A 21,166-nucleotide genomic window follows, 5' to 3' on the forward strand; every position below is an offset into this window, starting at 1 on the left:
AACGTGCTTTTATATTGCTTCAGCATTTTATAATTTAAAAATTGAAAAAGGAATGGCACTAATCAATAATTTCTGTAATTTAATGGCATCTCTTTAGAAGTCGATAACAGGGAGAACGCGAAAAAACAGAAGGATGGCGCAACGTGAAAATATACAGCGCTACGAAATGCAACGACAATTTTATATAAAATATATATTTTTCAAGATCTCAAAGTATTCATCAAGTCCACTCTTTAATTTTTTGCGGAACATCACAAATCGGAGCACCCGAGAGCCACTCGGAGGGGCGTGCATCGCATATTCGCGTGTAAAGACATCCCCCTGCACGCACGAGCTGGATTTAAGTCTCATCGTGGACGTAGAGATCGAGTGTCACCGGCTCCCACGGGATATCCAGGACAAATAACATCCTGATATGGACGCGGACAAACAAGGAAGCACGTCTCTCCGTCCGTCTGCCCGCCCATGCCCGTGCGCGTCCTTCTCTCTTCTCATCCTCCCTTTAAACCGACCCATCGGTTAGAGTGGATATCGATTCGAGAAGCCGGGAATTCTCGTTCCGCAAGGATGAAATTGATTGAAATGTTGCTGCAGTGGCTACGCCAATTTAATAGATGTTCAGTTAATACGTCTAATACCGCTCCTCGTTTCCGTGTCGATCTTTGAATTTAAGCTTCAAAAATGATACCGACAATTTCTTTGTACAAGGCGCGATAATATTACAAATGTCGGAAATCGCTATCGTCCGTAAGAATGACATATGCTTAAGAATAAATGTTACAATATGTTATCGTCTAAAAATATATGTGCCATATCGGAGTCGAGCGATAAGTGATAAACGGAATGCAACAAGTAACTCACTCACCAGCCAATGCGTCGCTTCATTTCTGTCCGCTTCCGGGTATCTCTTTTTTTCCTTCTGCTGTAATACGTTTCCTTGGTATGCATCCGGGTGTGTCTCCACTGCAAACAATATTGCACTATCTTTTTTTGCACTTGAAAGTATAATGCACTTGCACTACCACTATCGCTGCCACTCGAGGAGCATGTACTGCCATATATATAAGGGATCGGACGAATTAAGAAATATATTAGATTATCGCGACGTCATTATCAAATTTTGACAAGACGATCGTGCAAACTAACTAACGCGCGGAACGATTGCCTGTTGTTCAATGTACTGACTTTAATCTATTTATCCTTTTAATTCCTATACGTTTCCAAAATGCTTTTTTTTTAATCGGTTTCCCCAATACAAGATTATCTAATATCTATTTTATTTTATCTTATATATTCAAACTTTTGTTCGCGATGCGTGCATACGAAGGATTTGTCTCATTCGTTAGTCAACGATTTCTACAGTTTGGCACATCGGGCGCGCTCTTACGAGAATCTGGAGAGCGGCGGGGCGCGTTAAACGGGTAGATTTATTTCTGTATAAAAGCGTGACTAAAAATCGCCGTATATCACCGCACGCGCCGTGTTGCGCACTCGCTTGTACGGCCCAACTGGGGCCGGTCGGGTCCGCCGCGGATGGCCGGGCTTAAGCCATGCCGGTGGGGTTAAACCGCGAGTCGTTTGTCATGCTTTTTACTAATAAGCCGGTAGCCGCGCTTTAATGCGGCCGGAGTTGGCCGTTGCCAACTTTGTCCCCGGCTTCGAGAACTGCGCGGCGAGCGGCGGACGACGGCGAGCGGGGACGGTGGCGAAAAAGCGAATAAATCGAAGGTAACGAGCGCTGCGAAGTTTCGCTCTCGCGGCGAATTTCTGCCGCGGTCGTGGCGGAATACGAATCGCACGCGGGAGATTCGCCAGACGCGGCGCTAATTGGTACGGCCGCGCCGATACCTCGAAGCCATCGGCTTCTGTCTCCTTTTTCTCCTTGCGTACAATGTTTGCGACGCGGGCATGATTGATGATAGCACTAAACGGAAGAGACTTTCGATTAAATTCAAATTGAGGGACGCGGAACGATCGACGCTAACGCATGTTATCCTTTATTTTACAGATGGATGCTTGCAGTCGAGATAATCGGCATACGGGGGTACCGTTGCTCAGGATGGAACGACGAAGAGGTAAAGTGTCCTGCAAAAATAATTTTTAATTTCGGATTTTTTGAACGTTACCTATCACGCTTGTGTTATTGCGAGAAGCGCAGAATTTTGCCGAAACTTCTTTCAGAAATATTATTAGATGATGGAAGATTTAGAATTAGGTCAAGACTTTGAGAGATCGAATTTAATTGTAATTAGGAATTACTTTGTTTATGTGATATCCTGGGCGTGAAACGCTCGAGATTTCTAGATCAGTATCTTTTCTGCATATACAGATTAGATCTCACCTCGTATCTATCATGTCCTCGCGGCCGCGCGTTTCGGGCTTTACGCGATAATAATGATCGTCGACATCGATAAAGCGGGACATGCGGTCTCGCATGCAAGATGCGCGTAAAAATCGAACGGTAAATAATTGCGGCTGTCTGCCGTGGTGCCGTATGCGGTAACAGATACGGTTGCATTTCATCCCGACGTTGTGCGCTTTAGCGGGTAAACAAACGGCACTTCATAAACCGCCCGTCGGAGATACGATCGTGCTATTATTTATTGACCTTTCGAATTTACCGTCGCGCACACAAGCGCACTCGCGAAATTAGTTTGCCTTGAATTATCTTTCGCTGTTCGAAATTATTGCGCCATTGAAATCCATTTTTCGACAGTCATTTCCCGGCGGTGGGTCCCCCGAAATTTTTGCTTGTTTGTAATGATCGTACACACGACTATTGGATGCGTCGACCAAACTCGGACACCACGACCGAGACAGAGACGGACGACAAAGTTGTCTCGCTCTGAATCCGTAAAATAATTTATCGAGAAATTTAAAGAGGAAGGGAATTGCAGGAAATAAATATAACAATTAATAAGCGTTATTAGTGAAACAGACTGCCGCTATTAAAGTTAACTATTAAACCGCATCGTTTTCCCTTTGAAAAATGAGGATACTTTCCATGTTCTACGGTTCATCTTTCTATTTTTACCACGTATCGATCAAACGCCATCGAGACGCGGACCTCGCCTCCCCTTTCCCCCGCGTACGGGGAAATTTTTGAATTTCTACGGGGTCGAATTCACGTTATATTGTCCCCGGCGGTGGGTACGGACCCTCCGAAATCCGTTCCGCCCCATGTACGCGTTGCCGGACGTGAAATATAAGGCAATTTCATGAACCATTAAGAATGGAAGTTCATAAGTCGGCAGCACGTGTTTTCGGTGTTAACCCGGTGTAGAGAAGGCGAAATGAGATTTTTCGAAGGGCGGTCCCCCTCCTGGGCCACCCACCCTCGGCTCCGGCATTGACGTATAACGGGTGTCTCGCGATAGAATGAAGAAACTCGCGTGCGGTGACGTACCGCGTTCTATCGAGACTCGAAATGGTCCCTATATCCTTCCTTTTTCGTGGTGGCATGACGATTTTTTATAGCACCACCGCCGTGTCAAACTCGTCCCCACGGATGATATAAGATTCCACGTTTTTCCGCGGGCGACAGAATAAAAATGTCGATACTGCATCGTCTGCATCTTGCCGATCTGAAAACTTCGACGCGTGCATTTCGATTATTTCTGTTACACTGAGAAACATTAATAATCTAAAAACTACATCTACGAGTACTTAAGAGTATATTTTAATAATTTATTAATTACGTATTAATTAATTAATCACATTACATATTAAGTGCATTTGCTGTGAGAATTTTTTTATTTAAAGTTTAAAAAATCGGAAAAAGTGTTTAGAAATATTTAAGTATTAATGTTAAATACTAATTTTCTTGGTGTTCTACAATTATCTACAATTTTCGTCCTTCTTTATTCTACCTGCAAAGTTCGGAAATGCGTCTATTTCACCTCGAGCACAGACAGCGCGGCAAAAAGCAAGGGCCCACCGGCTCGGTAACCCTTTTTTTCACACGGGATCCTGGATTTCTCGGATGTAATAATTAAGGGAACCCGCGAACCCGCCTTCGCCGCAAGGATCCCACGATCATGGGAGAACAACAACCTTCCTCCGTGCTTCTTCTTTCTCTCGCCTCGAAACGACCCCGTTCTTATACATCCTACGACCGCGACGGTGAAGGCTCTCGAAAGCACGGACGGGGGAAAAAGGGGGGGGGGAGAAGAGCCGCGGGAGAGGGGAAACGGCGGGGCGCCTTTATAATTTCACCCCTAATTTATTTTACAACGGGGCTAATAAAAAAAAACCGAGCGCGCCGCGATATATCCGCCGGTCGAGCGGCGGGGGCGGGACGAAAAAGTTGAACGCTTTCTTGCTGATCCTCGAACACGCGTCGAACAAAGGGCGCCGCGGCGCGCCCTTCGTCTTCTCGCCCTGCTCGCCCTGCAGCGCGGCAGTCTCTTCTGCATAATGCCCCGTCGAGCTGACATTAACCGCACCTGTTTCTCGTTTTTCTTTTTTTTCCCTCCCCTCTTGCAATGCTAATTACACGCGTGCCTAGGCGAACGTAACACGAGCCGGAGAGAGGCGGATACAAGTTTATGTTTTGGGAAAATTTTAAGGCGGATCCACTCTCGCGATCCTGCTTTTCCAAGTAGGTTTTCACGCTTGTTTACGTGGGAACTCTTAATTTTCTAGTACCTCGATGAAGTTCTCTAAAATTTGTCTTATCCCTTTACGATTTCCCGCCTCCCCAGTCGATAATTTTTTCGTATGTATGCTTAAGAAAATGTGTGTGTATATAGCTGCAGAGAAATTTAGAATTCACCGGTGGCACTTTCTTCAAGAAAAACATAGAGAGATTCTATGATTATTTATATAAGGATAGAAAATACATTAACATATTTATATGAATGCATTAAGGGCATTTGTGGATCTACGGTATAAACACAATTTTTCAGCATTACTTTTATGCTACACGTTCATACTCGTCCTTCATCTCCTCTACTCGCCGTTCTCTCTCGCAACCAACACTCTCCAGCCAACGGCGAAAAAAATGTGAATAAATCATACAACAACGCACACTTATAATGAGCAACAGCTACGCCGTTGGGATTAAATTTGATTTGGTTTCTCTTTCGGAGGGATTAAAGCGCGTCCGAAATCCTTTAATATCGCGACTGCCCAAACTGATAATTGCGCCGTATTAATTAATCCGCGCGCTCTAAACGGCCCGTTCATCCGCAATGACAACAAAAAGTCTCTCGCTCTTTCGCAATTACTCGCGATTATTCTCGTTTTGCCAATCGATGGGCCACGCAACCTCGCGCAATTTTATTATTATGCGCGTCCACACATGCGGCACCTTCGTCCCCTTCCCTCCTCCCCTCCTCTTCCACCTTCACCCAGCGCGGCAGGTATATAATGCGGAATTCCGATCGCGGCGTCGCGCCATATACATATATGTGCGTTAGTGACCGATAAAAATTAATTAACAGAGGCGTCGATGAACCCGGCCCCGGTGCAGAATATTTCGCGAATAATAAAACATCGATGGGAGAGGGGGGGGGGGGACGAGCCCCGATCGTTAACGGAAGCTGCGAAGCGATCCACCGCCACAATGCAATAGCTTGAATGCACTCGCGCTGCATTGCGCGCAAACACGCGTACCACTCCGATAACGTCGGATTCTCCTCCTCCTTTTTTTCCCCCCTCTCTGTATAATTTATGGTAAGCGATATCCTAATTAACCTCGTTCTGGATCGCGACTACCGTTGGCACTCGCGAAATTTTGAGGATTTAATTACGGACGACGGTGATAGGAGCAATTTAAATATCGCGCAAAAGTTTGTTAATCATTGCGCTAAAAGGGCGGGATTGGGAGATAACAAGTGAAGATTATCTAGAGTTTGTTTCCCGAAATTCATGTCGCTTTCTCTCCCCCCCCCCCTCTTTCGTTGTAATTTTAGAAAAATATTATACATGATCCCGCGAAGAGAAAACTCGGCTGAAAGGAGTTGAGGATTAATGATACAGCTCGATGAAAACTAATGAAAAACTCTACAAAAAAAGGAAACATCGCTTGTGTTAAACGCGGCATTAATGGAAAGCGAAAATATGCCAGCCGGAGGTGTACACAACGGTGATTTTTGTCGTTGCGAAGTGGTTTAATCGCGCCGGCCATAAAGTCGCGCGCGCGCACACCCTTTGTGACGCTACGTAACAAAAGTCACGTCGTGATCACGTCGCTCTTCTTCCCTTTCACGCCGAGCCTTTAAAAAAAAGAATGCCGGGGGCGAGAAAAAAGAGAGAGAGGGAGAGAGAGAGAAAACGTCGGAACAACCCTCGTCGCTCTCGAGTCTCGAGTTACAACGTGGCCGCACTCGTTAAACATCCCTTCGACCCGGTCTCGTCTTTCGCTCCCGCCGCGCCGCGCCGTATCGACGAGGTCGACGCGCGACAAAAGCGCAGCGAGTAACAATAATAACGGTGACAATAACAGCGACACCTTCCGAGGGAGGGAACCCTCGCGCGGAGGAAAAACCCGCGTTCGTTACCCCTTTCGCTCCTCCCCGTCCGTCGTTTCCGAATGCCGTTGCCACTTAACATGATATACGCGGCGCGCCGTATCGGGGAGGAAATGTCTGAATACGACCAATAAAGAATCATTTTTCAATAGAAATTATAACGAAATTCAACGGGTTTCTTTTTCACATCGTGTCGTTATCGGGAAATGCCGTATAGCAATGAATTGGAGGAGCTCGTAGACAATACCTATCTTTTTAAAGAATCTAATGAACTATTGTCATTTTCAAGTAACAATTGAAGCAATTAAAGCAATTTGTTGATCAGGTCGCAGATAGAAAACGAAATCATCTTGAAATTAACTGAGGAAAGACTATAGCTTCTCCATATAATTTGCTAACAAGAACGACAAAGTCGGTATTGTGCGCTAGAAGAATCGAGAGAATGTGGAAATTTTTCTTTTTTTTTTTTTCGCTACTCGAGACAGTCATTCACACTTTGAATGAAAGAAAATTAGTTGCCCGCGTCTCATATTACTTCTGTCAATTCCTTTCTCCCTACCGTTCAGCAACATCCTGCAGGCGCTACGAATATTCGGCCAAAGGCCGAAACGACGCACCATCGCTGCACTCATATCACCCTTCACGCTTTCCGTCCCTCACCCTTTCATCCTCTCCCTCTCGCGTGTCTCACAAAACGAAGCTAAATGCGAGCGATAGAGTCGAAGATCCTTCAGCGGAATGGAGTGTCACCAGAAGTGCCCGAAGGAAGGAATCGGAGTATACAAGGGTGGATAGAAAGATGGGAAGATTGGGGGGGGTGAAGGGGAGGTGAGATCGCCTCGAGGGTGACCCGTCTGTCTTCATTAGGCCTTTCGTTCGAGGGACAGGTAAGAGCACCGGCAGGTTAAATCGCGCGTATTGTACGCTCTGTACCGCGTGTTTTCCACCGGGTGTGTGTATGTGTGTGTGTGTGTGTGTGTGTGTGTGTGTGTGTGTGTGTGTGTGTGCGACGCAGCTCGCGTGCATGTATAATTTCGCGCGGACAATGGGACCCCGGCCGCCATTGTGCCGGCAGGAGCTGTCTGTCAAAACTCGACGTGTCAACCCCAACGACGCTACTATTAAGGACGCTCTCCGATCGCCCCCTGTTGCTCGGGCTATATAGGGACGACGTAGTACCGCGCTTCTGCTCCAACCGGATGCAGATATTCGTCGGATATGACGTGACCAATATTGCGAGATTCCGCGTCCAGAAATTTTTATTTCAATATTTGTTCAGCGTTTCATTATTTTCATATTTGTATATTTTACGTAGATGATCGGAAAATCGTAATATCCTATCTTTGCGAAACGTAAATTCTGATACTTGTTACTGATGCTATAATAATACATACAATCGTATGTATTATTAAATAACAAGCGAGCTTGCTAAATTGATCAATGCGCTATTTTTCATCGTTTCAAGATATAATTTAAAATTCAAATAATATTTTTATAAAATAAGCTATTTAATACGAAGCGAAATTTTGTCGCATTAAATATGTCCAGCATCTATTTATGCAATGATACAGTCTAGTTTGTAGTTAAAGTAATATCTTGATTTCAGCAAACATTTTCACGAATAAATATGAAAAACGCAAATTCAAAGAACAGTAGTAAAATTTTTTCCGCAAGCAAAGAGGAGGAAATTCGTTATAAATTCAATAAGGGTACCACATACACATATGCACATTATCCTCTTTATATTTTTTATCAGATTTTCATGTAGACTATAACAAAGCAAAAAAAAAAACGTTCTGCTTTATATATAGAGATGAAAAAGAGATGACGAAACGGTGGGTTAGCAGGAGTTCTAATTCGATCACGACGGTGAATCGAGCCGGTGCCCATCGTCGAGAAAATAAAAGGAGCCCCCGACAAAGAGGGTCCTGGCGCATTGCTCTCGTGCGTACACGGCCGCCGATCGTTTGTGCTCATACGTTAAACGTCCTGTCATCGTGGTGCCGTGCAAAAAGTGCCGGTCCAGCTAAAAGGGCTGGCTGGACCGAACTGGTAGGAGCGAATCGGCCGCGAAGATTGCCGGGGTATGCCATTGACGTTCGCCGCATCGACGAATGCAGCCTCGTGTTGCTGTTGCATCGTCGACGGAAAAGCAAAACCATCGTTGTCTGCCCGTCCGTTGCGACGAACGGGGTACCTCGAGTTTTCGACCGAACTGTTTCGACTAGTGGTTGCTCGGCGTGGCCGCGAGACTCGTGAATTTTCGACGGTGATCGCGGCACTCGGCTTCAGTATAATAGGAAAATAACGCTCGGCGTAAACATGATGTGGAAATTAGAGGGATACGGATCAGTCGGTTACCGAATTCTGAATTTTATTTCTCCATCGGTGACGGCTGCGGTGGACGCTTCACATCTACGAGAGACGAGAATTGGAGAATCGTATTTGACGCTAAATGAGCCATTTGATCATGAGCTTCAGTTGTCAAATATAAAAGACGAGGGCCTCGCGTTTAACACTAAATGTATCGTGAAACCACGGATCATTTAGTACTAAATGTCCGTTGGAAACAGAAACGAATTTTGTATGAATAGGAAAATTTATAGTGCTTCGTCGCGGTATTCGCTATATATATATATGCATACTAAAGAGCGACGGAAGGCTATTAATCTTTGAACTTATTCTATAATAAGCCCTAGAAAATCATTTTTCGTTATAAGAAAAGAAATGTAATTTTATATAATTTGAGAAAAAAAAATCCCAGTTTGTAAAATATCACATTCCCCTGGTTTTTCAATCTTTCTGGTTTTATCCGGCGTCGCTATTTCAAGAGAAAAGTGCATTGAAGCACGCTAAATATATATTGCGCGCTATATCAAATGTCGATCGACCGGCTAAAGTGAATTTAACCCTTCACGAACCATGGCAAATCGACTACTACATCGTGATTCTAATCCCTCCCGAGCGGCTGCAGTTTATACACGCTACCAATGATTTTATCGAAATACTTTCTTCTTTGCTAAAGTAAATCTTTTCTTGCACATTGATGTATTCTACACAAAAATTTCTTCCTCGCTAAAAAAAATATATCTTTATTTAAAAAATATCAGACAGGTCAATATAGAACGTGTGCGCCGGCTATTGAAGCTCGCGACGGAGGAAAGTACGGTTGGTGCACACAGACGCGAGACAGTCTTTTGCCTTTACGTCACAAAATGACATTGGTTGTATATTCCCGCTCCGAAGTATTCCCATAAATCTAAACGCGTAATGCGATACGCGGGTGAGGGAGAAAGAAAGAGAGAGAGAGAGAGAAGAAGTAGGAAGAAAGAGAAAGAGGGAGACGGTGGAAGAGAGACGCGCGGTGTACAAATCGGCGCGAGTCGTGCGCCGTGTCGACGTTTGAGAGATCGTAAGTTCCGTCCCATGAAAGGCGAACGGAAGCTAAACGCCGCTGCGATTCAGGAGCGGCTCGCAGGATCGAGTCGTCGAGTATATCGATTCATGCATTACGGAGCGCGCAGGAAATGTATTCAGAGGTCGCGTAACCTTCATCCGTGACGCCAGCGCTCGGGACGCCAGCTGGTTCATTTATCTTGCAAGAGCTCCTCTTCGTCCTCTGCTCTTCGCTCTTCTTCTTTTTTTCGGTTTACTCTCGTCACGATGTCCCACGTTTGTTCCTTTTACTCGCGTCGCTCGCAGCGCGACGTGCATCCTTTTATCGAGGTAATACCTTGTCTACTCGACAAGTTCAATCGAGTATTTCGTAATCAATATAGATTAAATCGTTATACAATGCCGTTTTTTCATCAAACTAAAATATTTCTGTAAACTATTAAATGCTATTAGGCACGACTATAAAGACCCATCTACATAAGTTGCAAACGCAGAACGCAAACGCGGAGGAAAAAAAAGAAAAAAAAGAGAAACGTTTGCGTTTGCGTTTTGCGTTTGCGACTTATGTAGATGGGTCTTAAGTGACATTCAGTAGTCACTTGACAATGATAGTGATTATACTTTTGTAAAAAAAAGGAGATCATTAATTAATTAATATCTATTACTCGTTTATATATCATTTATATTTATATATTATTTATTCCTCTGTAATTCAATTTTCAGTTAGCAACTTAAATACTCATTGTCAGTTTTAATTCTAATTTCCTCGACATCGAGATGCCAAATTGCTGAAAATAATCCCGGCATTCCTTCGACACCGTGTTATTGCGATCGAGAAAACGTGATGATTCTCACGCACTCGCCATTTCCTTTATCTCCGATTCGATCATAAAATTTTACGGCTGTCTTCCTACCTTCTTGAGGACGTCTCGCCTGTGAGGTCCCGCAGATCGACGATTGTGAGGAAAAAAGTTTTTGAATTCAGCCGCCATTATAGGACGCAACTCGACCGAGGGATGAATTTCGTAATTTATAACCGTCGAACCGCCTCGTCGCCGTGAACTCGCTCTTGCGATCTTTTCGCTCTCGCGAAAAATTTGTTCTCCTCTCCATCTTTCCGGAACTTTCATTTCACGATGGACGGTAATTTCGAACCGTCTTGCATAGCGACTCTTGAACGCAATCGTATTGGCACTGGATCGACTCCATCATTCTTCTCGCTTATATTTATGCACATTTATCTTTATATTTATGCATATTTATCTTTAATTATTTCTCTTTGCAAGCGTTCAGAGATTTTCCTTACGGCGAAATCAACGCTTCTCTTTCTATCTCATTTTTTTCTTCCTATCTCGTTTTCTCTTTTTCTCACTTTCTTTTAACTCTCTCAGTGGATGAGAATTTGATGAGGTAAACACGACGATGTTTTTTAATATCTCCTTCTGGATCTTCCGACCAATTCTATCCTCGTCTCCTCTTTCGTCTCTTTCTTCTCGCTTCTTAGGCGTGAAGCTCATAAATGCGCGTCCTGAGAGATTTATACGTGCGGATTGCAAATTAATGTTGACTCCGACGTGACTCCGGAGTCCTTCCCCTGCTGTCGAATCTTTCGCTTTTTCAAAGCTCCGTCGGGATAACCGGGAAAAAACATGTTAAAGCGGAGTTATACACCGTTAATTCTCAGTGATCAATACGTAGCACATGTTTATATTTATATTATGACTATAATGTATGTGTCCGTATTCATTAGAATATTGATTAAATATTAATACAATGAAAACTTAATGCAGTACTACATTCCCGCAAAGTGACAGTTAAATTAACAGATCCTTTTATACGATTATATTCATGCATGTGTACATATAAAATTTCTAGAGATCCGTTTTAATTAAATAATATCTCATGCAATTGTATTTTTGCGATTGGAAATATAATAATGTTCGATAGAAGAGGTTTTAATATTTTACGAAACCTCCCCTCGTGCGTACAGCGCATATGGAACGGTCGCGAAATCAATTATATTATTATGTTTTTACGTTTCTCGGTAAATTATTCACGCACGCATTAGCGGTCGTTCAATAATCATCGTGAAATCCTCTTAGACGGAACGACATCGACCGCGTCCGACGGTTGTTTTATCCAGAGGAGAGGAGGGTGGGGCCGTGTTCCCCATTTTCCGGTACCGTCGCATCCTTGCATCGGCGATCCTCCCTTAATTATTCCGTGTAAGAGGCTTAACATTAGACACGTCCTTTCGAATTGGCGGAGAGAGAGAGAGAGAGAGAGAGAGAGAGAGAGAGAGAGAAGAAAAAGAAGTCCCTCGTCTCTCCGAAAATGTGCAAGCGCCGCGAGAAGCTCGCGCCGGCGTAAAATTGCAAGAACATCGTCGTTCTCCATTACGTTATTCCCCACGAAGTGGGGAATTGTGTAAATTGATGTTATAAAGCTGAAAGTAAAGAGAAAGAAGAGCGATTCAACGACAATTGCGAGTAACTCTTCATTTTGCGATTAATTCCGATGACATGCAAATATTCTTGGTAAGTGCAAATATAGATTTTTAATTCTTCCTCCGACCTGCAGTTTGTGTATTCGGGAAGAGGCAGCACTTTTTCCGTTGTATTCTCTTCGCATCGCGCGATAAAAATCGTCCTGAAAAAATTGAGCGCGTGAAAAGTGAATTAAACGCGATAAATACGACGTGGAATTCGACGCGAGCGAGACGCTGCTTTTTCTCGATTTCGAAAGTTTCGGACCTCTCCCGATCGCCTCTCTGTGCGCAGCGAAAGAAAATTAGGAGTTGGAAATTGGGGGCGGCAAATGAAAATTTCGATCGCGGACGGCGCGCACGAGCCGCCGCCGTTAGTCGAACGGGGAAAACGCGGTGGAATATTACGAAAGTTTTCCCTCGCGTGTAGAGTGTAGAATCGTAGAGGCCCTCACACCCTCTTTCTCGCCTCTATCCCCTTTCCCAGATCAAGAGAGGTAAAGAGAGAGAGAGTTAGAAACGCTATCGTGCTTCGAAATTTTTCGCGCCTCTAAAGGGCCGTTCTCTTTTCCGGCTTTCTCCTTCCTTTTTTCAGTTCCCCCCCTCCCTCCGCGCTCGTTCCCTCGGAATCCATTCCTCGATTCTCCGACTAAAAAGTTTCCAACGGGCTGCGATGGTTTCTCTTATCCGTGCGATGAAGGGAGAGGGGGGGGGCGAGGAATAGGGATGAGTGGGACCCGATGTTTTTGTATCGACGCCCTCTCTCCACGCATCTCGCTCTCTCTCCCCCACCTCCCCCTAACGTTTGATTGTATCGCTACGTGACCGAAATAAAGTACGCGCGAATGCGGCCGCACTTGCATTCGAAATCTCGAAGGGCGCGCGCGTCTGCATACAGGGTGACCCTCCTCAACCGTGAGCAGACTTTTTGAAACTCCGAGCAGGATTTATTACGCTGGAATTGATAAACGAGAAAATCGAGGAAAAGCCGCCGAAATATTTTTAAAAGATCCTTCGTATATCTCGTCGAAAACAGCTGTTTTCAAATTACACTTTGATAATCGCGCGTGTTAAGCGCTGTGTTTCACGGGTACACGAGTGCATCAAACTGTAAATATCTCTCGGCTGCTCGGTATATACGGCGTACGTAGAGTCTCGCGTGGTTTCCCCTCGACACGGACGCTATCTTCGACTTTTACGAAGTGAAATGACGTTCGCTTCACCGTCGCAACATGCAGCCAGCGGGGGAAACAATGATGGTGGCATAAAATGCATCCCACTCGCGAATTCAGGCCATTTGCGAAATTGTTCTCAGACGCGCTGGAAATACGCAGCTACGCTTCCGACGTAAGAGTACCTATGCGAACTGATTGTTATGATAGCTGCATTTCGAGCTCTCCGTGCGAGCATCGCGCGGGGGTATCGCGATAATCACGAAAGTGTTGCTCATAATGAATAATATATCTCCACTCGTTCGAATAGAGCAAATAATCTGCCGTTTAAATAAAGCTGGATAATTAATACATTAATAATCGACAGAGCATTCGAATAAATGCGATGAAGCTAATATAATGTATAACAAATAATCTCTCTTCCTGTGATTATAATAATTTATTCAATGCTCAGATAACATTAACGAAGTCATCGTCATTTCCGAACGCGGGCACAGATTTCCGACTGTTTTGCAAGTTTTATGCGCGCAATCTGGAACCCCGTGATTTTTACCGGTGAATCATTTCCACTCGAGGAAGGACTTCAAGTTGATTACGAAAGATAAAAGTGATGTCCCCGGGATATCCCGTATAAATAAACGCGCAAACACTTAAACGCGATTAAGAATGTTCGCTCTCCCCCGAATGGGGTAGGGAGATCGCAAAGTTGGAAAACGAGGGACGCGAGAGACAAACGACTCTCGGGCGAAAGTTATCGAATCGCAGAAGGGTGCAGGCGCGACGGCGGCGGCGGCGAGGCGAGAGGAGGGAGGGAGGTGGGTGGAATGGCGAGCTAAAGCGGGGGTCGAATTCGACATGTAATTAACGGGATGTCATCCCGCCGTGGCCAATAAAGTTCAAAGGATTTAATTCGATTGAATGATCCCTCCGCAAAATGCGGGAGGAAAGCAGGATCGACGAGAGAGGACGAGAGCGAGGCCGGGGATGAACGGCGGACAAAGGATCGAGAATTGGCTCGCGAGGGAAAAATAACGTTAGGTTTGTTTTTCTTGGTTACCGGGCTACTGCTACCCCCGTACGAAGGTTCCAGCCCCGATCGAAGTAGATCCGGCCAATTGGGGGGGGGGGTGCGCGCACTTCCAGAAGAAAGGGAGACCGAGGGGCTCAGACGATTAGGAGCGCGCGCCCTTCGACCCGAATAGGCTTTAATGTACGGTCACTACTACGCTATCTTTTTTTCTTGATTTAACCCCCTCTTTCTCTCTTTCCCTCGTTTTTCAGGATCATATTATATGGTGGAAACCATCGGCCAGCACTCTTAATCTCGAAAGAATTTTTTAGCGAAAGTAAAAGCATTAGCTTATTGGCTAGTAAAGTATTTTTTTTATCAATTTTATAAATTAATTATTACAAGTTAATTATTTCTAAGTAATTACAGTTTTAATTAATTATTAATCAGTTTTAATTAATTATTAATAAATTATTAATCAGTTTTGAAATGAATGAAAATATGGAATGATCAAGCGAAACATGAAATTTATATATACCAGTAATTTGCAGGTTTGCGGAAAAATCCAAAAAGAACAAAGTCTTTTATTGGATCAGATTAGCACACTTCATAGTACTAATTTACAATTCACGGCGATATTATAATTTTGATATTATCTAGTATTTGTCTGAAAATTTTTTTATTTCTTTGTAATTGTAATTACAATCACACTAGAAAATCTCTCGAAAATACATCTTTATTTTGTTCATAATATGTTCGTTTGCTTCTTCCCTCATATATCCTTATATATCGATATTTGTAAATGCATCGTAAAACTTGTTCTAAGGAAATTCCGAATTTCCAATGAATGCTCCGATACAGACTCGGCTTTTCTTCTTCGATGAAAGAGTTCGACAGGGAAAAATAGGGGAGCAAAACGCCGGGAAACCTGTCACGGGGGTCCCGGCGTCGTGGGGGGACGGCATTCGCGAGCGGCTGGTAAATACGCTCTTAATATGTAGAGGAGTACATAAAAAGTTTATGGCGGGCAATCAGGAACCTATGCTGCGTCATATTAAAAGATCTACGGGCGGTCGTTCGCAGAGCGGCGTGGCGCGGATTCTGAAACGCGGAGGGTTGCGCGCCCACGGTACCTCGCGGAAAATTGCGAGCTCGGGCGGCTTTATATATTTGTATCGTTCTCCGCGCCATATTTTGCCGTTCCCTCCCCACGACGGGGCAGTAGAAACAGGGGGGTACACTCTAGGCCTTGAAATTAAATTCTCCGACAAGAAAGCGAGCACGGAGGGAAAGGTTTCGCGCGCTGGCTTTTATAAGAGCGAGCGCGGAGGGCTCTCAGATTTACAAATTTCGCAAAGATTTTAAGTGAAAAATTGAAATATAAAAAGCAAATAGTCGGCCTAAATATAAAAATAGTCGAAGACTCGAGAGAGTTGTTACCTATAATGAAACATTTCAAATAATCGCAATATGTTGAATTACGTATAACTTCTGAAGCTGCCAGTTTGGACGAGATTCTTTACACAGCTTTGTTCTTAATTAGAATTTATTAAAATATTATGAACGTTATCGGGTAACAAAATATCGACGCTCAATCAATTTCCTGAATTTTTCAGTCCTTCGTGGATTCGCGCACAGTTTCCCAGTAATCTCGCTAATTAACGCGGATTCGTGGATACTCGTATACCCGCGTACCGTTTTCCACTCTCTTGCTGAATACTGTCACCCCTGAAACGCGCTATTTGGGTATCATTACATTTCCATCGCTCATTATCATTTCAACCGACGCGGCCATTCGCACTGGCGATACACTCGCACCTGTCACATGTTATTCGATTACACGTGCACAGACTGGATCCCACCCAAGTTATCTCGTCGATTCGTTCAATACAATAGATATGTGATAGTCCAGCACAGATAATAGATTACGCCATCGGTCGTCTCTCAGTCGGTTAATTACGGAAAAAAGTTTTTATGGACCGTTTAACGGATTGTGCCGGTAGATAATGCCGAAATACGAGCGATACACCGAAATACGAGCGATACGCCGACATTCGTGTTGAATGTATAATTAATCTTAAACGTAGCTGGGGCTCCTAATTGCCATTATGAGAGCTTCATAAAACTGTTATTGCGCCGTTTATATAGCACGCTTCGAAAGCTCCAGTTTTATTTTAAAGCGAGAAATTAATATTAATATTTATTATTTGATATAATTCACAGTAATATAAGAATGTACATCTTTTGTTTTCCGTAAAACTTCCTTGTATGACAACTTTGTGATTGTATCTGCAATAATTATCAAATTTTCATTAAGTTTATTTTATACCTCAATAAGTTTATTTTATAACTCAATATCGCGTTTTATTATAATTCGTTACAGATCAAGTAAAAAGTTCAATAAAATTGTAAGGATATAAGTTAGCGAACGTGCAAAATGTATTATATCTTGATATAAACAGGCTTAAACATTCATTTTATTGTTCGAGGTTGAAGTAGGTAGGTAATTTAATTTCATAAGGACTCGAGTGCCATCGACGAGGCGCTAGCTCGACGTTGTACAAGGCCGCACGTATATTTCTGCGGGCCGCCATCGCGCGTTTATCGGGGGTCGAGAGAACCTGAATGAATTAACCTCGCCGCGCGACGCTACGCGAGGGGGGGAAGAGGGGGGAGGGAGCGAAGTATAGCCCTGGAAATGCCGAGGGTATACCACTCGAGCGGCGCCATAACGTTTTACGCGCCGGGCCTGGCTTAATTAGAAAATGCTTGACCCTCGTAAAGCCCGGCCTCGACTGTCCGGATATACCGCTCCGCGACGCCCCCGGTAACCCCTATCAGACCGCCACTATTGCTACCCCTGCGGTGGCCGCGCCTCACGCCTTGTGTGACCACTCTCACGAATATATTTTGATTTGCGCCGACTACGTAACCTCCGTCGTTTCGTTTGTTGCGTTCGTAATAAGGAGTACGCATGCCAACGGGCGATAATTTTGTAATAAATTTTGGCGAATTTCGAACCAATTTCCCTTGGTGAGAATGTTGTAACAGGATTTATTGTATTATCTCGAGCGTCAGTATTAAAATTCGCTTGGTGAGTATGCTTCAAATTAAATTTTATTTAAGTAAAATTAAAAGTAAAAAAAAAATTTATTCTATCAATGCACAGTTATGATTCCAAAGAATTTAGGAATTCTTCAAAAACTCGATAATTTAAACACTCGGAAAATCCGGAAGTACGTGTGAGAAGCTAAAAAATTTTAAATTCTTTATTTTTTTCTTTTACAAGTGCCAACATGAATATTTTTAGCTGAAATTAATGAATAAAATCGTGATCCATCCTCTCACTGTTATGAAAGATTTGTTGTGCGATTGGCAGTGAGATTGGCGAACAGCGGATCGAAATGACAAACGCGCCGACCGCGAGTATTTACCACACGAATGACATAGTAATCGAATCGGCCCAACCTGCCGGTGGTATGAACACCGGAAATCATTGACGGCGTGCATGGGAATGCTCGACAACAACCGGTCGAGCGTCGCCATTGTTTCGAGAGACCCCGCATCGCTCGTCGTTTGTCGGCACTTTGCATTTCCGTCATACTTTCCTACGAAACAATAGCATCGATTCTACGTCGATTGGACAATACGCCTTGACAATTTTGTTAACGAGTCTCTCGCTCATTATACTGAATAGGCTATTTTAGATTAAAAATTCGTCATGGAAGATACGATGAATTAAGAGTTAATGGATAATTCCTCTATAAAATTAATTTGAATTCAAAATTGCATCATTGTCACTTTATAATTTTTTTGAATGTCATTTCTTCGTCAGATTTGCATAATTTTTTATAATGAAATTATAAAATTGCAAACGTAATATATGAAAGCATTTATGTTTTTTTAGCCATATATGTATAATTTTAGCAAAAAATATCGAGAATTTGATTCGTTGCGTGTGTAAAGTTTGCACCCCAACATAAAAATTCCATAGTTCTGATTAGAGTTCCCGCTTTATTTCAAAGAGACGAATACTCGCGTTCTCCATAATTTATAACAAGAGCTCTGCTTGATAACAATTTTTAATTCATAAATTTTGATAGGAAGTTAGCATCCCATTTTTTAAATTCAAATTAAAAATTGTTTAAAACCCTTGTTATAAACTATAGAGAACTCTTCATCTCTTAAAAATGAAGCGAGAACTCTAATCAGAACTATGGAATTTAATGCTAACTTTACACACGCGTTCATTTCTTTGTTTTTTGCAAAGTCAATACTCATTACGATGTAACAATGCAATTTATCGCTATTGTGTTGCAAATGTGTTTATTTCGTCTTCTCCTTATTACCTTCCAAAGCAACCTTCAACTAGTGTGCCTTCGCGATTGCCACTTCCTGCTGCGCGCAGGCGGGATTAATTACAACGGCGCGAATTTTCCGTCGTCGTGTCGGCGAGAAAACGACAAATTCGTCAGCTGACGCGGCAGCTGGCATCCTTTCCCGCCCCATGCAGCCGGTAATTGTGACAATTTAGCGATTGTGTCGCATAATGGAGGCCGTGCGAGTCCTAACGCGCGAGCAGGGGTGGGCCCGGCAGGGACCGAGTGGGCAGGACAAGGCAAGATAGACGCGGTGTATAGGGATTATATATCCGTCGAACAAACGGGGCCTTTGTGCGGCAAGGTAAAAGGGCAGTTGAGTCACGTCGAATGTGCGCGATCCTTCCGCGAGAGGCGATCGCGATAATTTCCCCTATGACAAATCCTGACGTTTATACGGTATAAGTGATATACAGTACGTCCAGAGGATTTAGTCGACTAACTCGCACACTCTTTTTTTTTTCTAATAATGGTCTGATCGAATTGGTAGCTTTTTTCAATTTCCAGAGTAAATGGTTTGAAAATTATTCATTGCTTAGACATTAAATATTTGACGACGGCAAAACTAATAAAACGTACTAGAAATTAATTTAAGATCAAATTTTATTATTTATTTGAAATTCGCAAATTTATTCCAGATATTGACGAGCGAGCCAGTTTAATTTTGAAACGACAAATAAAAACTTGTATTGCGAAAAACTGCTTACTTAAATAATTCGAAAACTGTATCGATATCTAACTACAATTTAGAATTGATTGGCCCATTTTTAGGTGGATGAATTATTAATTATTGGATTAATAATTCATCCACCACGATTAATAGTTAAACAGTGGAAACGAGCACACACCAGCGGAACATTTAACGCCATCAATAATTTCGTAGTTAACGAAGAATAGAAATATTTACTCCACGCTCATTTGAACGCGTTCCCTTCTTTTACGCGAAACACACACGTGGCACGCGCTGACAGAGAACGAAGGGAGGGATAACTGCATACTAGGTGCAATAATATGTCACTGCATTATAGGACGCGGGGCTCGCACTTTCGTAGTAGGAAATAGACGCACCCGCCTGTGTGGAACCCAACCGAGGCAGCTCTCTTTCTCTCTTTTCTCCATTGTTGCGAGCGTTTTCCATCGATTTCTAATCTCGCGCCCGGGGTAAACTGTATCGATTCTGCTTTTGTCACATGCAAGGGTGTGTACGCGAACACTACACCCCTGTTCGCCATCCCCCACCTCCCCAAATCGACCACCGTAACTTCAGGGTTCGCAAAAACGTACCTATACGATGTGGAATTAAGCGAGACGCTTTGTTTCCTTGCCACTTCGCCTATCTTCTCCCGGCCTCTCTTCCCCGATCGGTTTTTACCGTTTTTTTATTTCGTAATTCTTTATTTGGCTGTTATATCGCGAATCAAAACGGTTGTTAACCACTTTTCTATCTCTTAATTGTGTTTCTCTTTGTGATACGTTGTATTTTATTTCCGTAAAATATAATGAAGTTTATTTCCAGGATATTGAATAAACAGTATCTCATCTCTCTCTCTCTCTCTCTCTCTCTCTCTCTCTCTCTCTCTCTGCTTGCTTTTTACGAAATGATTTTATGGATTATTTTAGATTTCCATTTTAGATCTCTGACTCACTCCTTCAAATTATTATACCAGTTTGCTGAACAAAGTTTGCTTTATTAACCATACCCTTTGGTCTCGTAGTCGGTTAATTATCACGAACGCGCTGTATCAATATTGCAATTCTTGTGTATTTGATATTACATATACATTATTTCATATACATTTTTTTCTACATATTACTTGCGTTGTATCGAAGCTACATCCACATACAGTACACATTTATCTCTCGACGGACTTTACCCCGGAATAATAAAGTATTATATCCCCCTTTCCGTGCTCTCCTCCTTTTTGTTCCTCATTCTTCGGCTTTTGTCCTTACCGCCTTATGGCGATTTATTGGCGCAGTCGATGATCCCCGGGAATCTCTATTACGCGCCCCTGTAAATTATCCCGGCGCTGTGATAACGCGTCGCGCCGCGGGCGGTGGATCCCTCTGAAATATTGACGCTCGCCGAAGGTCGATCGGGAGGCGCGTGCACGGCCTCTCATTAGGCTCGAGGAATTCGACTTATCGCGTTAACGCGCAGTTTCATTCCCGTGAGCGCGTGAGCTGACGGAGGGGAGCCGTCGGCAACAAGGCGACGCGTGTCGGATAGCTCGCATCGTTGTTGAATAATT

General features: G+C 43.4%; 1 protein-coding gene and 1 long non-coding RNA gene across 2 annotated transcripts in view; one reads left to right on the forward strand and one right to left on the reverse strand.

Annotated features, from left to right (window-relative positions):
• LOC105455449 overlaps positions 1–21,166 on the reverse strand; it is a 365,202-nt gene that overhangs the window by 184,401 nt on the left and 159,635 nt on the right. Inside the window, exon 8 of the mRNA XM_011698775.1 lies at positions 866–963. Coding sequence (XP_011697077.1) covers positions 866–963 — 98 coding nt within the window. The remainder of the gene's footprint in view (positions 1–865; positions 964–21,166) is intronic.
• LOC105455448 overlaps positions 2,015–21,166 on the forward strand; it is a 51,815-nt gene continuing 32,663 nt past the window's right edge. Inside the window, exon 1 of the long non-coding RNA XR_975117.1 lies at positions 2,015–2,075. This is a non-coding gene — a long non-coding RNA (uncharacterized LOC105455448). The remainder of the gene's footprint in view (positions 2,076–21,166) is intronic.

The sequence above is a fragment of the Wasmannia auropunctata genome, unplaced genomic scaffold (genome assembly GCF_000956235.1).
Source record: "Wasmannia auropunctata unplaced genomic scaffold, wasmannia.A_1.0 LD335903.1, whole genome shotgun sequence".
Classification (NCBI taxonomy): Eukaryota; Metazoa; Arthropoda; class Insecta; order Hymenoptera; family Formicidae; genus Wasmannia; species Wasmannia auropunctata.